We start from the raw sequence: 18,893 nt of genomic DNA, 5'->3' as shown, positions 1-18,893 counted from the left end.
CCACCACACAGACAGAAATCCATCACAGATCCATAATGACCATGGCAGAACCACACACACACATTTACACTGACTGGCAACCACATTACAGCATGTAAATCAAACCCTCAACAGGCAGGGTGAAAAACAAGCTAAGGTGAGCCCACACACACACACACACACACACACACACACACACACACACGCACACACACACACACACACACACACACAAACTGGTCTGTGTTCCTGTTTGTTGAGTTTCCTTAGCAGCTACCTCACTTCCTTCCTGTCAGGCTCCATTTCCTGACCAGCCACTGGGTTTATGCAGACCAGTCTCACTCACACACAAACACACACACACACACACACACACACACACACACACACACACACACAGACACACACGGCTGCTTTCCTGTTCTGTATAAAGACCACAGTGTTCCCTCTCACACACACATAATAAATGTCTTCACAGGTACCCAGACCAGACAGGTAACTGGTCTGTTCTGATCTCTCATTGGCTGGCTAACGTCAGCAGTGCCATCTTAGTGTGTACTATGATGGAGGCAGTAAGTGTGTGTGCTGTAATCTGTGAGTCTCAGTCCGTGGTTTACAGACTCAACAACTGTGAGAAGAAAGGGAGACAACACAAGTTAGCAGCTAAAGACAAGTCATTCGTTTACAAAAATAAGATTCAGCTCGACCAAATAGACAAGAAAATATTAATAAACAAAAGAAAGGCCACAGTTGTCATCTGGTCTGCCGGGGAGAGGGAAGCTCCCTCAGGTGAGTGGCTTTATAGCTGGGCACACCGGGCCTATAAACAAAAACCCACAGACGCTTTTCCACAGCACCTCGACTCTTTTGTTCGTTTACTTTATTTATCATCATATGTACTTTCATTTAAATTTGTGACCACGATCTCCCTTTTGGTTCCTGGTCCATCTCCTTCCCTGTACACACCTGGACAGAAATGAGACCTGACAGGATGTTTTTGTTGCGGTCCTGCTGTGGACCACTGGACCTGCTGGGCAGCATCCCTCACATTCACACGACTGACTGAGTTTCCTGCGCCTGGCACTGGAGGCACCTTTCAACACCCAGCCACCTATCACCTGTTCATGAGACAGGTCTGTTTACCTTTCTCCTCAGTCGGTTTAAAGGTCATGTAAGATCACGTCTCCATGGAAACCAAACTCCATTCCTTACTTCAGCATTTTTGCTGTGTCAAGTGTTTCTCAGTAAGAAGTGAGACTTTCAACCCTGAAGGAGGAACTGGAAACAATCAATCTAAGTGTGACTGACATGAAGTCGTTTCACACAGAAAACACAAGTCACCAGATAAAGATCAAAATAATGAACCATCGTGATTTTATTCAGCACCAAAAACATTAACAAACAATTCTTAGTTCAACAGTTCTGAAGCAAGGCACTAACCCCAGCAGGGCTGCTGCTTCAACTCCTGCTGAAAATACTGAAAGTGCAGCGTGAAAAAAAACCTTCACCGGCTTCTAAAACTTCGGTTAAAAGAGTCCTGATTCAAAATCTTCTACGCTATTCATTTATCCAACAGGAAAAAACACTTTTCACCTTTTGTATGAGTTGAACGTAATGTGTAAAAATGTGAAATGAAAACTGACGTGTCCAAAAACAAAGGAATGAACCTGCAGAATAAAGTTTGTACAGCTTGTTCAGTTGTAAAGATGCACATTTCTATCCTGTTCTCACAGGTTAGACAATGCTACGATATGATACCTGACACCAATGTGATTTTAACTTGTCAAAACAAGATTGTAACCCGCCTGGACAAATTATTGGAAAATAAAACTGAAATATTTTAATTTAATGTTTTAAGCAAACAGAAAATTGTATTTTTAAATGTATATAAATTAAATGAATAAAAATGTGTTTTCTGCATTACTTTGGAGCTACAGGGAGCAGGATTACTTCAGTTTGAAACTTGAAGAGCTGTAACACTGTTTTCAAGATGACCTGTGGGTGAAGAGACGCCGCAGCACTGAGAACACTGAGTTTGTGTTGTTGCTCTGTTTGTTTGCTGCTCTGCAGAAGTCTGCTCACTGACACAGCAGCGTTAATCCTTAAACACTGACTAGTTGTCGCTGAGCAAGACGCTGGATCTCCACCTGCTGGATGTGGAGAGGAGCAGGTAGATACATGTATAAAATCTAACAGGAAAAAAACTCCTAGTGATTTGTGTGTTTCTGAAGGATAAAATCCTCCAGCAGTTTCACCTGGACAGGTTCTGGTCGTACCTGTAAGCAACAGAAATGATGTTGTTGAATTATGGACTTAGTTTGCACACGCCACAATTACTGTGTAATGTTTTCTTTGATGAAAGGCTCATTTAAATGTCCATATGCTGCAGATTCTGGATTTACCACTTTCACCTTCACAAATTAAAATCAATAACAACTGAAATGTAAAACTGACAAAAGCGTCCCTTTAAACGATTAAAAGATTAACTTCCCTGTAAATGTGAGGGACCAATTAACCAGCGTCTGAAGATGTAGCGGAAATGTGCAGCCTTAATCTTTCACACAGAATTTAAAACTCTTCTGTTTAACATGTGAATCAGATCCTTTTCTTCCTGTGTCACTTTGTGTCACATGTTGCCGACATTCAGCCACAACTGTCTCAGTAAAAGAGATTCAGGTGTCGCGATGTCGTCCTGGTTAAACACAGGTAAAGATGAAGAAAGTAATCACTCACTGTCTGACACAGTCGGGGATCTGCACATGCTCAGTGGGGATGAAATGAGACAGATCCTCAAGGCTGTCGGCAAACTGGAGCTTCCTGCTGAACTTAGAGCTGAGGATGAGGAGGAGGAAGAGAAGGAGGAGGAGGAAGAGGAAGAAGAGGTGGAGGAGAAAAGAAAATTTGGTTTGGTTTTAGTTTGTTAGTTTAGTTAGTTGGGTTCATTTCACGGTTACTAACTTTGTTACAAACTAACCAGCTAACTAAGCTGGTTTTAGTTTGGTTTATTTAGTAAGTTTATTTAGTTGGTTTAGTTAGCTGGTTTACATACTTGGTTAGCTAGTTAAGTTAGTTGGTTTGGTTTGTTGGTTTATTGACTTGGTTTATTTTGTTAGTTTAGTTAAGTGGTAGTTTAGTTAGTTGGTTTATTTACTTGGTTTTATTCACTTTGGTTACTGTAGCAGACAGTGAGTAATGAACAGACCTGATGAAGGGTTTGATGATGGTGATGAGGGCTTTGATGTACCAGGTGGGATGAACCACGTAGAAACCCTTCAGGTTCTTCCTCAATCTGCACAAACACAGACAGGTACATTTATGCTCCTCCTTGGTCTCTGTTCAAACCAGTATGAAGCTCTATAGGCAGAAATCATTACACACAGAGGCTTCACAGATACTGGGTCTGTCTCAGTGTGAAGTCCACCAAGTTCAAATCCGTGTACGCTGGAGTTTGATCTCAGGAAGTTTAACTCTGTAGTCAAAACTCAGCCAAGAGGACAGCTGAGACAGCAAGAGCTCGGCCCCAACACATCTGTGCCTGTTTGTACCTGACTATACTGAGACTGAATTACCAAGCTCAAAGGTCACTAACTGACATTAGTCTCAACCTATGGGTCTGTTTGTTGATGCATATTATCCTGTAAAAAAGGAACAAAACATAAATAAATGAAATTCAGTGTAGCTTGAGAAAGACCTGCTGAGTGAAACAGTGATTGAGTGAAAGAGAGAAAAACTAAAAGCAAATTGCAGCTGATTCATATTAAATTTATTAGAAATTTATTTTGACTTAAATTCATTTTTTAATTTATTTTCCAGGACACTGTGTTCAGCTTGTGTATCACAGTTAAAGTGACTCATTAATGAAAGACAAAAGCTGCTGAATAAAGATTTGTGTTTTAACAGTGAAGCTCTGGTGCCACCTGATGGACACACTCTGAAACAGCACAGACGTGGAAAAAAAACAAAACCAGATTTTCTACCTACACAAGTTTAACAGAAAGTTGACATCTTAACATCATGTCAGCTGGCAGTCATCTAGAGAGATTTTAGGGTCTTTAATGTCACCTCACTGTTATTTACTGTGCAGGTAATTATTATTGTCCTCACTGAGATTTTGTAAGAAACTTTCAGCCTTTCAGATGTTTGGACGCTTGGAAAAATGTCAGAGAATCAATTTTCATGGTTGTCACGATTTTAGCAACGAGTGTACAACATTCAGGCAAATTCATTTGAAACATTTCTTTTAAAAAGTACAGACAGACTGAAGGGATCTTACCTCCTGTGGATGGTGGTGTAACACTCTCTGAGCCAGCTGATTCCTGGAAGTTTGTCTTTCTGACCTCCAGCACAGAGATACACTATCACATAGTTTTCTGCAACCATCAGATCCAGAGTCCCTACAACATATCTGCAGACAGACAGGTGGACAGAGAGCCAGGCACATCAGCATGTTAGCACCATCATTGTTAGCATGTTAGCATGCTGCTGTTTGCATTTAGCTGAGAGCATAGCCTCACAGAGCAGCTAACATGGCTGCAGACTGAGTTTGTGGTTTTATACAGTTAACACTTGTTCATAATGTTTATGGTAGAGTTAATTCTTCTGTCTGTCTGTGTCTGTGCTTTATTCTGCTGCTTAAATTCTCTGTGTGGGAACAGTCAAGTTTATCGTATGTTTTCACATCATTACCTCAGTGGCTAACAAATGTCAGTGTGAAATAAAAGCAGATTCTGTTGTTTATTGAATATGTATGTTTTCAGACATGGTACTGAGATATATTAAATAAATAGGCCTAAGTGAATTTTATTCATGTTGTAGCAAACATAACAAACAATAAAAGACAAGATTAAATTTAAAGAATTCTATAAGGCTGTTTTTGTTAGAATCACTTTCTATTTTAAACCATCACTGTGAGGACATTTTGTCAGTACAGGTCATCACAGAAAGACTAACGTGTGTTTTACCTGAACAGATTGTCCATCACATACTGGTAATTCTCCAGACTGTTCTGTGGCAGGTAACAGGAGGAAAACACGATGATGTCATTCAAACCATCTCCATAGTAACCTGAGAGGTGACAGAGAGGGTAAAGCAGGTGTTTAACATGAGGGAGGGGCCAGATGAAGATGAGACCAGGTAAAGCACCACACAGGTAACTCCTCCACCTGCAGTGTTGTCGTACCTCCGTGGGACAGCACCCTGAGAAACGGCTCCAGGACGCTCATGTTGACCCGGCTCTCCTGGGGAGGGTCACCCGTGGAGAAACAGCGCCACCTGGTACCCTGACTGTCGACCATGTCCTCCCTCTCCAGAGCTCCCAGGCCGCTTTGGTCCAGCCCTGGTACTGAACAGGTCTGGGAGTCAGACCTGGACCTGGGACCGGATCGTCTGCGGCGGAAGGACGCAACGCCGAGACGCCGCAGGTCATCTGCAAAACAGGTCCAAGATGAATATCTAAGTGTTAGCTATGTCCCCCAGCTGTATGACCTCTGACCCCTTACCTTCCAGGTCCAAGTCATAGATGGGGAAAGGCAGCGATTCGCTGTCGGAGGGCGTTTCCATGGCATCCAAGTCAAAGTCGAGCCCTGTGTCATCATCGTCTTCAGGTGAGGGGGAAAGAAAAGCCGAGGGGAAGTCGTCAGAGACGGCCGACTCACCTGAGGATCATCAAAGTCAACAACTATTATATACAGCCAGAACTGAATCTGAGAAACATCATGAGCTGAATCTTTGTGTCAGGATCAGAGTTCAGATGATTAAAGGTTTGGTGTGGAGTCCGGAAAGGTCCAAAAGTAGAATAGGCCGTCCCTCAGGTATCACAAAGTTCTTTAAAACAGAGGGCTGCTGGGAACAATTTTAACTGTTTTTCTTCTTATCTTTCTAGAAAAGAGCTCCTTATTCTTTAACCATAATCTCCAAAATAACCCGTGGGATCCCCCAAGGATTGATTTTAGGGCCATTTGTCTTAGTCTATACATGTTACCACTCTGTGACGTCATCATGGTGTCTCCTTGCATAGTTATGCTGGTGACACACAATATTACAAAGGAACTTTGTTCTTAAAACAACCCGTGTTGGCTCAGTGGTCCAAGTCTCTTGTTACCTAAAGACAGACTGAGAGCTGGAGCCACTAGGACTTTCTTCTTCCTTCGTCGTGACCCTGACAAGGCCAGACTGCTGGGAGGATCTGCAGCCAGGAAGAGAGGAAACACACAGTGCGTCAAATATATCACTTAAATATAAATATCATTATCTTATATTTACAACTGGGGAGGAAATGAATCCAGGCTTCTGGCTGAATGTGGAGACCTGACATAGATAAAACTGAAGAAACCGAAGAAACAGAAAAACACATCATCACATCATATATATGAGGAATTATAAAATTATTTAAGAATGTTTCATAGTGAAAATAATTGTTAGTTGAAACTTAGTTTTCATTTATGTTCATTTTATTATTATAATTTTTTATTTTATTTTATAATGTTTTTTTTTTTAGGTTTTACTACTATTATTTCACAATTTGTATAAATAAGTTTAATTTATTTTTATGTTTTTATGATATTATATGCTTTTATTATTATTATTAATGTATACTTAAAATCTTATTAATAACTTCCCCTTTTATATTTTATTCTGTATAATTTTATGATTATCATTTCACCACCCACTGTTGTACACATTGTTTAAAACTTTCTAGTGGTGTTCTGGTCGCACCTGGTCTGCCTCTGGTCGGAGTCGAAGATTTCTGCTGAGACTCGACTTCAGCTTCTCCTGATGACACAAAGAAAGGTTGGACAGAAAATCAGACAAGAAGAAGAAGAAGAAGAAGAAGAAGAAGTACAACAACGACAAAAACAACAACGAGAAGAAGAAGATTAACTGGATGGAAATCAAACTCATCACCATCACCTGCTGGGCAACAAAGAGAGTAAGACATGATGACAGACAGACTTTAATTACAGGAAGAGATGATGGTGGATGAGTTTCCTCACCTTCCTCATCTGTAGCGGAGGTTTCTTCCTCCGGCTCCTCTTCATCTTAAAAACAAAAAGATTTAAAAGTGAACACAGACGACAGAAACTAACCGACACAGAGACACATTTCTGTTCCTCTTACCTGCTGACTCAGCACCTGTCGCTGTCATGACAACACTGTTTGCTTTCAGTAGTTTACCTGTTTCCTCCTCCTCTGAGGACAAAGATAAGAAATATTTAGATGTGACTGTTAAATCAATTGTACATTTGAGTTTTAAATTCAAGGTAACATGTGTTGTGCCTTACAAGAGAATTTTGTTAAATCAGACCAGGAGCTTTAAAGTTTGAAAAAAAGAAAAAAAGTTGATATTAACGGATTTTTAATTACCCTAAAAATGGTAGGTATAACACAATTCATATTTTATCTTAAAACAGTGAGGAGGCTAAAAAACTCCATGAAGCTGCAGAATTTAGAAAGAACAATAAAAACAAACCACCCAGGAGTCACTGCTATTGATATTAGAATTAAAATCCCAGAAATCACAATTCAGTTTAACATACAGAATTACACGAAAAACAAAAGTTACTACATAAAAACTATAAAATAAATGATAAATACATGATTTCCTGTGTCCTTAGAAAACACCTTAGTACCTGTTTGATCACCAGATGGAGCAGCAGGAGTCACTCTGGTGGCTGAAGTGCTACAAGCAGCTACACTAGTCTTAGTTGTAGTAGTAGTATCAGTAGTGTTGATAGTATCAGTGGTATCGGTGGTATCAGTAGTATCAGTAGTGTAAGCCATAGTAGTTGTAGTAGTATCAGTAGTATTGATAGTATCAGTAGTATCAGTGGTATCAGTAGTATCTGTAATATCAGTAGTATCTGTAGTATCTGTAGTATCAGTAGTATCAGTAGTATCAGTAGTATCTGTAGTATCTGTAGTATCAGTAGTATCAGTAGTATCAGTAGTATCTGTAGTATCTGTAGTATCAGTAGCGTTAGTCGTAATACTGTTGTTGGTGGTGTTGATGTTCTCAGTATCTTTGGCTGCCAGAAACGACCTGTTCACAGAAACACATGGATATTGAAAAAGTCACAGACTCGACTGGAGAATAATTTCTAATTTTATTATATAATTCCTCTGTTGTATGAACTCATTCTCCCTCATGTTTTTATCATGTACTTTTAATTCAAGGAATACTTTGCATTCTTTCGGAGCGTAACAAGACAAGATCAATATTAATCTCTACAAATTTGTTTGTGTATTTAGAATAAAGTCGGGCCTTATTTCCCTGTTTACAGTCTTTATGCAAAGCTAGACTTACCATGTTTCTGGACTCCAGCTGTGATAATCAGCTGTGACACATCTTCTAAACCTCACAAAATCTAAAACATTTTGTTGTTTGTTGTGATGCCATCAAAATGTTTTCAAACAACATTCATCGTTGTCTCACTTCACCCAAACATCACCCCAAGATCAGTAGAATAAAATTCATCTTAGCTGCATTGACAATGTCAATATTCATAATTAACCATCATGACCTGATGTAGATATTCTCTGTTTGCAGACGACACTGTGCTATTTCTCCAAGACCCCAATAGTAGTAACACGTATACTTTCTAAAGTATATTTCCATCTGCAGTGCATTTTGGTCTCTACATTTTCTCCGAATGACTGTCAAACAGTGTTTCCACAATGGTGGCTCTGGAGACACACTGTCACTATTTGATTCTGAAACAATTATTTTGAGGATGCTGAAATATTTTTTGACATAAAGCTGCTGAAACTATCTGAATGAAAAGTTCCTCTCATTTAACAGTTTAAGTGGTTAAATGCTTTATGTTATTTTAAAATCCAGTGAATTAACTTTGACCTGAGAGTGTCGTCCTCTTGTTCTTCCTCTCTGGACTCCATGTTGTTCCTGCTGCTGTCGGTGAAGATAAATACATGATCAGAATTTGATGCTAGCCAGTCAGCAGTACAGCCTGTGGTCAGCTGGTTTAGTTGTCAACAGAGTATAAACCATGGGTGGATTATTGACCAATTTTCAAGACTCTCCATTTGATTATCAACACAATGCAACCATAAAGAGATGAAATGCAACCATAAAGAAACCACAGAGGGATGCAAAATCAACAAACTTAAAGCCCTTTGACTACTCCTAGCATTGTTTAATAAATATGTTTCTCTTATAAAAAAAACAGGAAAAAACAATATATAATCTGACTCCACCCAAACAGAAAGAACACACTGTTGACAACATCTCTGCTTTGAAACTGGGAGCTTGCCTGAACCACACCTGAATTTACTGAGCAAAACATTCTTTTCAAAGAATTTAGAGATTTTATGTAAATCTAATTAATCTTTCAATAAATATAATAACCAACATTGATGAAAACTAATTTTAACCATATATCTTAACTTAACCAGATATCTTTTTGGGGTATCACTTGTTAAAATGAAACAAACTCACTAGTCACTTCTTGACTTCCGTACAATACAGGAGGGGTGGTGTCATAAACACAAGACCTGAAATACACTAAACCACTGTGAGTGGACAGGCGGCTACATAGTGTTTGAACTGCACTTAGGCAGAGTCATATCAAACCGATGAAGAAAACTTTATTTAAACAGCTCTTATCTCAAGACACAGTTCGCAGACAGGGAGGAGAAGGTCGAACTACAAAATAAAAGACAAAGCACAGAGGAAGATGACGTGACACTGTAAAGAGAAAATAAAGACTTACAGCAGGTATGGAGGTCGACGCTCTCTCTGGGAGTCAACAGGAAAGTCAATCACACTCTGCAGCAGTCAGGTCAGGTGAGACAGGTGAGACGGGTTCAGGACAAACAGCCAAGATCACTGAGAAACCTGCTGCTGCACACCTGGAGACTCACCTGATGACATCACACTGGCTTTTTATGAGTTTATGAGTGGACTCTGACACCTCACCTGTGTCTCTCTCTGTACTTCACCTCTACTTCTCTGTACCACCTCACCTGTGTCTCTCTCTGTACTTCACCTCTACTTCTCTCTACCACCTCACCTGTGTGTCTCTCTGTACTTCACCTCTACTTCTCTCTACCACCTCACCTGTGTGTCTCTCTCTCTGTACTTCACCTCTACTTCTCTGTACCACCTCACCTGTGTCTCTCTCTGTACTTCACCTCTACTTCTCTCTACCACCTCACCTGTGTCTCTCTCTCTCTGTAATTCACCTCTACTTCTCTGTACCACCTCACCTGTGTCTCTCTCTGTACTTCACCTCTACTTCTCTCTACCACCTCACCTGTGTCTCTCTCTCTCTGTAATTCACCTCTACTTCTCTGTACCACCTCACCTGTCTCTCTCTCTCTCTTTACTTCACCGCTACCTCTCTCTACCACCTCACCTTTCTCATTCTCTCTGTACTTCACCTCTACCTCTCTCTACCTCTCTCTACCACCTCTCCTGTCTCTCTCTCTCTCTCTCGCTCTCTCTCTCTCTCTCTCTCCCTCTCTCTCTGTGTACTTTCAGCCAACCTGACAGCAGAGGTGTGGCATGTTGCAGCGACGAGGGCCCAGCCCCGTTACCTCAGCAACCGTGACTGTGCAAGCAGGAGAGCTGGGGTGGAAACTGCAGCGTGCATGTTCCTACCGGCACAAATGACACAATTTATGTGTTTGTGTTATGAGGGTTTTTGGGTGTGTGAAAGGTTAATAGAATAGAATAGAATAGAACTTCACTGTCTACCAGAGTGGAAAATCCTCTTTGCCTCACTAGAACAAAAAAATGCTATGACAACAGGTGTTTCACACTGGCTGTGAATCAATATGTGAAGTTTTCACCAGAGAGACTCCACAGGATGAACAGCAGCATCTTCAATCAAAAAGTTAAGAAAACTCCAAGGCAGCTTAACTCAATTATATACCTCAAGTGTTTGTTTACTAGTATGATTGCAAATTCGATATGAGTAAAGTTTACACTGGTTCGTGCAGCCTCCAGGAAATAGCCACATCCTCGTTCTCTAAAGTCTGACATGACAAGCTCTCACCTTCTCCCACCTGCTCTGCTTTAACATGTCACCAAACTAACTGCCAGTCGTATCATTGAGAAGCATCACAACCTGAAACAGTGTCGCTGGAAACTCGAGGCGCTAGTTAGAGTCACACATAGGTGCTACAACTACAGTAGGTAAACTAACTTAGGTGTGTGTGTGCTGAACCAACATGATGTACAGTAAATTAGCGTAGTTATATATGATACGTCATTTTGTCAAACCTCAAGATATCTTCAGCTGTGATGTAATGAGTCACCGTAAACACTGAATTACTGATCCTCAGTTTGATGACTATAACTCAACTGCCTTACACAATAATGGTGCAGGAGGTTTCTGAAGTGCAGACATTACATTTTTACATTAAAGTGGCTGGATACAGGACCTTAAACACAACATTAAGAATAAATCCACATTTAACTGTGACAGCTCTGTGTTGTTTCTCTCCTCAGTTTGCACAGAGACTGGACAGGAGCTGAATTGTCTCAGCTGTGAAACAGGGTCATAACTGATCTCTAAAAAATGTGAATGTGCTTTAAGACGGATCTGCCCCGATATTCTTCAAACATAAAATTCTGTTAAAAGAAAAATACTGTAAAAATTACAGCCACACCAGAATGATTGAGCTTTGAACCACCAGAGGGCGACATGATGCAGAGACTTTCAAGAGAAACCAAAACCCAATCTCAGACCATCAGCCCTGAACTGTGTCCCCATGCCTTTATACCCACAGTTCGTACGTCCAAAGCTTTTTAAATGAATCAAACATACGATGCTTTGAGAAATTATTTTTAATTTAATTTTCTAAGCTGAAGAGGAGCTGAAAGTCTCAAACTGCAGCATCTGTACATCATCAAGTCTTTGACCAACAGATGGTTTGTAATAACAGAAGTGTGCTCCTGTCAGATCCTCCTCTACATCTCTGGTGTGTGATCAGAATCAGAACCAATAGCTGATCAATTGATAAATTTGGTCAGATCTAAACACAGTTGTTCACAGGGTTCAGATGTTCCTGGTTTGAATATATAACCCCCTCTTCATCTTTCATCATCATCCATTTTAAGGAAACAACCTTTGCACTGATCCATCCACAGACTCACCAAAGACAGTTCATCCTCTTGTGACCATGAATGTTTATATATAAATTAATGGGCATCCTTCACATAGTTGTATAGATATTTCACTCTGAACTAAAAACACAAACAACTGGTGGAACTAAAGGAAAAGTCTGGGGATCAACATCAACATATCCTCTAGGGATCACAAATAAATTATTTCAACCCAATAAATTGGATAACTGAACTGAATTTGACTGGTGTAACTAAACCACCAGGATTCATCCACTGGAGACTATGAATATATTTGAATTTTATTTTAAGGCAATACATCTAAAGGTTGTTGAGACATTTCAGTAAAAACCTCATTAGCACATTTCATTGTCTGAAGACCATGAATGTTTTTTATCAGTGATAATCCATACAATTCTCAAAAATTCATTCTGGCCAACAAATGTCAAAAAAATTATTGGACTAATTAAAAATTTGACCTGATTACAATTTATGGAAATCCAGCCAATATTTGACCTTTATATTTTATTAAAACCAAATATTGTAACCAGCTGGTGGCGCTAAAGGTAAAGTCTTAAGGGTTTATCCTCTGGGCACCGTGAATGTCACAATCAGTCCTATAGTTGTTGAGATACTTCAGTCTGGATCAAAGTGGTGGATTGACGGACGAGTACCAACCCTCAGAAAATTATACTGTGTCGAGTCCATGAAGAAACCAATCATGTTTCCACTCTCCTCTTCCTCCTCCTTTTCCTCCTCTCTAGTTTCCCCTCCCCACCTGCTCCTCCTCCCCCCCTCCCATCCTGCTGAACTTCTCCAGTAAAGCTTCCTGGTTGAAGCTGCCATCCAGCGGGCAGCCATCCACCAAACTGTTCATTGGTGGTGGCGGTGGCATCATCCTGCCGCCGTAATCCTCCTCCACATTCCCGTGATCCTCTACTCCCAGCTGCAGCCGCCGCCGGTGGCGATGGCAGGCGGAGTAAACGTAGGGCATCCGGTCAGTGTCAGAGAGGTCAGCTGATTCTTTGTTGACAGGAAACGTGTCATAGATCATCACGTCTGATTGGTCAAGTTGGTCCTCCAGTTCCTCGCCACCTGCCCCACAATGCACTGCTCTGTTCCACCAGTCAGACAGGAGGTGTGTGAGGACAGGAAGGACTTTTCTGCGAGAGGCCAGAGTGTTGCCCTGGTGATAAGCCAGGACATCCTTGTATGGGCTGCTGGCAGGAGACAGGCAGAGGGCAGGGCTACGAGTGTCTAAGAGGGCGTGGTTGATCTGGAGGGCGGAGCAGGAGAAAATACGACCTTTAGGCAACCATTAAATCCTTATCTTCATAATTTATTTAATATTAATTATTAATAATTTCCTAAATTTGGTCCTAATCCTAAAACTGATCCTAAACCTAGAACTAAAACTAATTCCAATTAATCCCAATCCTAATCTAATGCTGATCCTGATACTAATCCTCAATCTTAAATCTAATCCTAGCCCTAATTCCAGTTCCCACACCTACCTCCTGCCTGTACAGCAGGTTGGAGCCATAGATGGCCACATGCCTCACAGGTTCGTCCGATTGTTCATTGAAGGATATCGTCATGGCGACCACAGCATCCAAATGGTGTGACTTGCAGAAGTGGCAGAGCTCCTGCTGCAGGTTCTTCCTCTGAAGGAACGACTGGAGGAGGAGACAACATGAGGAGCATCACAAGACACAACTATAACTCCCAGCATGCATCACACATGCTGCAAAAATAGTGCAGAGAGGCTCAGAGGCGCCCCCTGTTGGTTAGTTGCACAGTAACTGAAAACACGATGGAGGTAAACTGACGCACAAAAGTTGAAAATATTATTGAAATTAAAAATAAGATAATTATGAGTCTAATGTAGAGTATGTCATAATAATGATCTATGTAATATGATATAAAACATATAATATATAATTGTCTTTTTGTGAGATACATTTCTTAAAATTATTTTCCATGCAAGTGTATATCCAGCATTTCAATAACATAATAAATTAATATGTATTCTTAACAAAATTAAAAAAAATTATAATACAACAAATTGTACATATACATAAAAGAAGAGATGAGAAGAGAATGTGGGAAAAAAAATAAAAAATCAATAAATCAATTACAATTAAAATGTTTGAAATATATACAAATGATTCAAATTTAATGAGTTGATATTTACATCCAGACTCATGTAGACGATGCTAACAGCTACTTTCAGGTTGCCACCGGCAACCGTTTTCATGTTGTTCAAGAGGATCTGCTCCGTGGTGAAACCTGACACACACACACACACAATAACATCAACATTAATTAACAGAACATCATTTTCAAGGCCGTTAAAATCAGCAGCAGCAACATCACAAGTAAACTTTATCACAGACACTGACACACCGGTTGTTACCAGGTACTTGTTCTAAGCTACGACTGTCCAGAGCTAAATGATTTATTTTCTTTAGGACGATAGGTGAAGACACTACTGTCATATTAACTCCAACCAACCAACAACACCTCCTGTGCGTTTACCTGACAGGTCAAACTTTGCTGTGTGCAGAGCGGTGTGAAGAGCGTCCCTCTGTGGTAGGTCAGGGAACTGCGTCTGCAGCAGGTGGACCATCTTTCTGTCTTTAACCATCACTTTACCGGCCACAGGAGACAGATTCATACAGTCCACTACCATCACACCTGCAGGGAGGACACACAGGAGACACATTCACACCTGTAACAAGGACACACAGGAGACACATTCACACCTGCAGTGAAGACACAGTGTCTTTGTAAATCTCACCATACAGCAGTAAAGCTAGCTGTTGGTCCAGGATCTCCGGGGCTCTGGACAGGATCCGCTCTGTTACCAAGGTGGCACAGGACAACACCATCTCCATCGTAACAGGACAGGCGAAGGAGGTGGTCCTCTGCAGCTGGTGGTGGTCGATGACTTCTACTACCGCCCCCTCCAGGTCTCTGTCGGTACTGAAGACCAGGACATAGTTTTTTAGTTTAGCAGAAACATGATCTGGACGTTTCATGATGTTTTGATATTTCAGACCTTGGCAGGATGTTGTGGTCCACCAGTGTCAGTGCCAGCCTCCTGTTGCCATGGAGATGAGCCAGGTCCACCTCGTCTCTGAACACCAGAGTCTCTGTGGCGATGCTGGCCTCCCTCAGCAACAGGAGGACGTCAGCTCGCAGGTGGAATTGCGACCGGGGAATGTTGAGAACTGGAAGAACCAGCGAACAGCCTGGAGGACCAGAGGACGTCTGAGAGAGAGAGGAATAAAATTTCATTATGAAGACGGTGACGTTAGTCTGACTGTGATCCAGAACGAGGTCTCTCCAGACCACACCAAAATCCTGGTTCTGTCTATGAAAACTGAAAAAAGTGATGTCTGAACTTAAGGAATCAAACCATCGACTCTCTGCTCGGATCGAGCCGTCTCACCCTGAACAGGAAGTAGGCCATCGCCAGCGATGACACCACAGAGTCCAGGTCACATGACTCGCTGCCCAGGATGATGTGGACCCGCCGGTTGCCATGGAAACCAACCTGGGAGGAGAACAGAGTACAACACCATGGAAACACTCAGGTTACAACAACAACAACGTAAACAAAGTCTGTACTGGTTTCTGCACTGGTGAATTCACTTTAAGATTCTTTTACTTGGTTTTAAAGACGGAGGAGGGGGCCTATCTGTGATCCACAGTCTCCTCCCTGATATTAGAAATGCATCTTTATTGATTATAGTTATTATCACTGTGATTGGCCACACTGTTTCATTATGATTGAACTTTTCTGTAAAAGCACTTTGCTCAGTACTTGTTGTTTTCCCTATGAATAAATTAAATTAAATGGATAGATTAAAAAACAGTAGAATGTGAAAGGAGATCTCAGTCCGCCTGCAGCCTGTGATCCGGTTCACGTACAGACCGTCAGACCTTTAGACCAAACAGAGCAGCTGCGCATCTGCTGTTCACGTCAATGTCACATATCAAATCCAAATATTTGAATATCTGATTTTGGTTCTGCAGGTCTGAAGTTCACTGGGTGCGTGCAGAGTGAGACAGCTGACACATTTAAAATCTGACGTCTTCATCACCTGAGCGAGCAGCAACGTTCAACCTAAAAGTCTGGATGTGCAGACTGTGATAGGCTGAGACAGCTGTCAATCAAAACACTCCCCTGTTTAACACATGTAAATGAGACAGTATATTGGATAGCCTCCACACAGAGCTGCTGATTTAATCGGCTTCTCTGTGTGTCTGTAAATATTAGCTGTGTCCTGTGTCCTCAGGTGAACAAACACGTCTGTGAGTCTTTCAGCCTTTAAACTCATGGAAACCAGAGTCAACTGACAAATGAAGAAATATGAACGTGAACATTAGCTTTTATTTGTTATATTTGACTCTTTAAAACTCATCTTCAGGACTGTGGGTGTGATGTCATCACAGTAAACTGACAACAAACATCAGAGAGCTGCAGACTCTGTGGAGCTGATTCAGACTAGATCCTATAATAATGATTCCTATATTATATAATAATAATAATAATGATGATGATGACCAGTGTTTTTATTTTCAGGTTTCTTTGCTTTCAACCTCTGCCCAGTTAATCCTAAACCAGCTTCATGGGGGTTCAGGTCTGGAGACTGTGCTGGTCTTCATCATGTGACCTACCTATATCTATATTCATACAAACTGATCAATAACTGAAGATATTTATTGGTGACCTGTTGCCTCAGCAGCAACTGTTTCCTCAGTTCTGTGTCTGTCGAGGTTGTGTCCTCTTGATGTGGATCAATACAGTTTATTTACAGGAGCCATGGCAACAAGCAGGACACACACACTCACACTGATAGTGCGCCTCAGGTTTATCATTAGCCGACATTAGCAGCAGCTGACCATTCTGGACAACAACAGTCACACTCACAGGTTTTAGTTCACTGGGTTTTTAAAAAAAAAAACTCTAAATAAAGCAAAACTTTATTTTACTGCTTCTGCGTTTTCCAGATAATTTCCTGGAACATTCCTCATAATGTCCTAAAGACGTTCATCACCGGGACATTTCCATTAAACACAGTTGGCCCTGATCAGAAGGGAAATGTCTGACTGACGTCTGTTTATGAAATATACTTTTCTCCATCATTTACTAGTTTTTTTCTTATGAGGTGAAATATAACAAGCAGATTCTTAATAAACAGACAGACTGTCAGTATCATTCTCTTGAGCTGATACTGATAAGAGTTAAAGGTAAACGGAGGTTCCTGTGAAAACCATGCATCTCCAAAGCCATCTCCATTTCCAGCTTTTGTGATTATATATATTTTTCTGATTCTTTGATTCTTTTTGTTGTTTCCTCTGAATCAGACTCTGGATCTTCCAGCACACAAACAGAGAGCAACGACAACACAAATAAACAGCCAAACAACAGTTCACTATATGTCTGCAGACTCTGATCTGTCCTTGTAAGGACTAAGGGTCCATGTCCTTGTGCAGACCACTTAAATGTGGGCCCCAAACCTTGTGAAACTTTCCTCCAGCTGTAGTGAGGAAGTGGTTTCATCCAGCTCCTGTTTAAGGGCAGGAGGACGAGCAGAGCTCCGCCTCCTCAGGTATCTGATTATCTGACTGGTTTGTAATGGTTCGTTTAGCTGAAGAAGTGGGATTGTTTTCTCAACCCATGAATGAATTATGGGTAGTTATCTTCAATCCTTCATTTCATCAGAAAAACTTGATTTGGAGATATGAGGTGTTCAAAGCAAAGTGACACTGGAAAAGAAAATGAGATGACAGATATAGATAGACTTTACACACACACACACACACACACACACACACACACACACACACACACACACACACACACACACACTCAGCTTTGTGTTGACAGACCTTTGCTGCAGCTCTGCTCGTCACCAGCAGCTCCTCCATGTCGTCCAGCGTCTGTCAGTCAGGTCAGACTCAGCTGACTGCTGCTCTCACAAAAGTAACATCCACTGTCCCACACTGTCACTACCCTGCTGTTCAAACTATCAGTGCTTCCTGTCTCACCTATCAAAATAAAACCCTCACTTCATGCTGTCCACTCTCTCTCCTATAAGGAGGAGCTCAGCCAGCTCTCACACTGAGGGCGTCCAACTGGGCAAAGCGGGCAACTATCCAGGAGCTACAGATCTCCAGGGGCCACAAAAGCCCAAGTTTACACCATATGATTTGAGTGTACTTGATCCTGTGGCCCCAGTCTTGTAGAGGGACTCTGAGTCGGGATCAGGTTTAAAGACCTGGATTGTTTCAGTTTGTATTTGTTGCTCTTTTGTAGTAAAGTTGTGTTTTTATCAAACTGCTTAATTTTTTTCTGTTTGTGAAGTGATGAACACTGAGAAAACCTCGGTCAGGTAGTTTTATTCATCACAAAAGGACCAACAATCATTTACTTTATCAATAATGGAAGATCACATACTTTGCCTTAAATCTTTGCTTCAAAAATTTGAAGAAATTGAAGATTTGAAGAAATTACAAATAAAAAAATTTAGAGTCCAGCAGATTTATTTACCAGAGTAGAGAATAACACTTAGGTTGAGATTTAGGAAGATCGTGTTTACACATGATATAATTCAAAAGTTAAATGGACAAATTAAATGTGAACTTTTTTGTCAAAATAAAAATCCTTCTATCGACTTGAGCAAAAAGATGTTGAGGATAATCCAGTGTATTAACTCACTGTCCCTCCATAAGACTCGATGTGGTGTTTTTAAATACCGCCTGTCCCGAGTGAGCGGGGACTACCACTCACTTCAATCATCCTTTCATTCAGCAACTAACC

General features: G+C 41.0%; 2 protein-coding genes across 7 annotated transcripts; both read right to left on the bottom strand.

Annotated features, from left to right (window-relative positions):
- Positions 1-1,336: 1,336 nt before the first annotated feature.
- Positions 1,337-10,388, bottom strand: LOC111651899 (BCL2/adenovirus E1B 19 kDa protein-interacting protein 2-like). Of its 6 annotated transcripts, none has more exons than XM_087172825.1 (15): positions 9,856-10,388; positions 9,705-9,760; positions 8,831-8,884; positions 7,608-8,017; positions 7,096-7,167; positions 6,972-7,016; positions 6,694-6,750; positions 6,080-6,163; positions 5,478-5,633; positions 5,159-5,404; positions 4,941-5,043; positions 4,253-4,384; positions 3,182-3,268; positions 2,713-2,811; positions 1,337-2,255 (listed from the first exon to the last, which is right to left on the bottom strand). In XM_087172825.1, exons 3-15 carry the CDS (start codon positions 8,869-8,871, stop codon positions 2,231-2,233), a joined length of 1,557 nt encoding a protein of 518 aa, XP_087028951.1. In that variant the 5' UTR covers positions 8,872-8,884; positions 9,705-9,760; positions 9,856-10,388; the 3' UTR covers positions 1,337-2,230. The 6 variants fall into 6 exon arrangements, with proteins under 6 accessions (XP_087028951.1, XP_087028952.1, XP_087028950.1 ...); XM_087172826.1 differs by having other exon boundaries at positions 8,831-8,881; XM_087172824.1 differs by having other exon boundaries at positions 9,705-10,078; positions 10,126-10,387.
- A 1,382-nt stretch (positions 10,389-11,770) lies between these two features.
- On the bottom strand, positions 11,771-18,119 carry LOC111651904 (exopolyphosphatase PRUNE1-like). The gene is made up of 8 exons (XM_023401973.2): positions 17,963-18,119; positions 15,516-15,620; positions 15,123-15,334; positions 14,862-15,046; positions 14,600-14,758; positions 14,256-14,350; positions 13,576-13,737; positions 11,771-13,337 (listed from the first exon to the last, which is right to left on the bottom strand). The coding sequence occupies exons 1-8, from the start codon at positions 17,999-18,001 to the stop codon at positions 12,822-12,824; spliced, it is 1,473 nt and encodes a 490-aa protein (XP_023257741.1). The 5' UTR covers positions 18,002-18,119; the 3' UTR covers positions 11,771-12,821.
- Positions 18,120-18,893: the final 774 nt, after the last annotated feature.

This window comes from Seriola lalandi, unplaced genomic scaffold (assembly GCF_002814215.2).
Source record: "Seriola lalandi dorsalis isolate HSWRI2012SDOR001 ecotype SW California unplaced genomic scaffold, Sedor1 jcf7180002053844, whole genome shotgun sequence".
In the NCBI taxonomy this organism is placed as follows: domain Eukaryota; kingdom Metazoa; phylum Chordata; class Actinopteri; order Carangiformes; family Carangidae; genus Seriola; species Seriola lalandi.
Note: the sequence above shows the minus strand (reverse complement) of the source record. Positions and strands in the feature narration are given on the sequence as shown.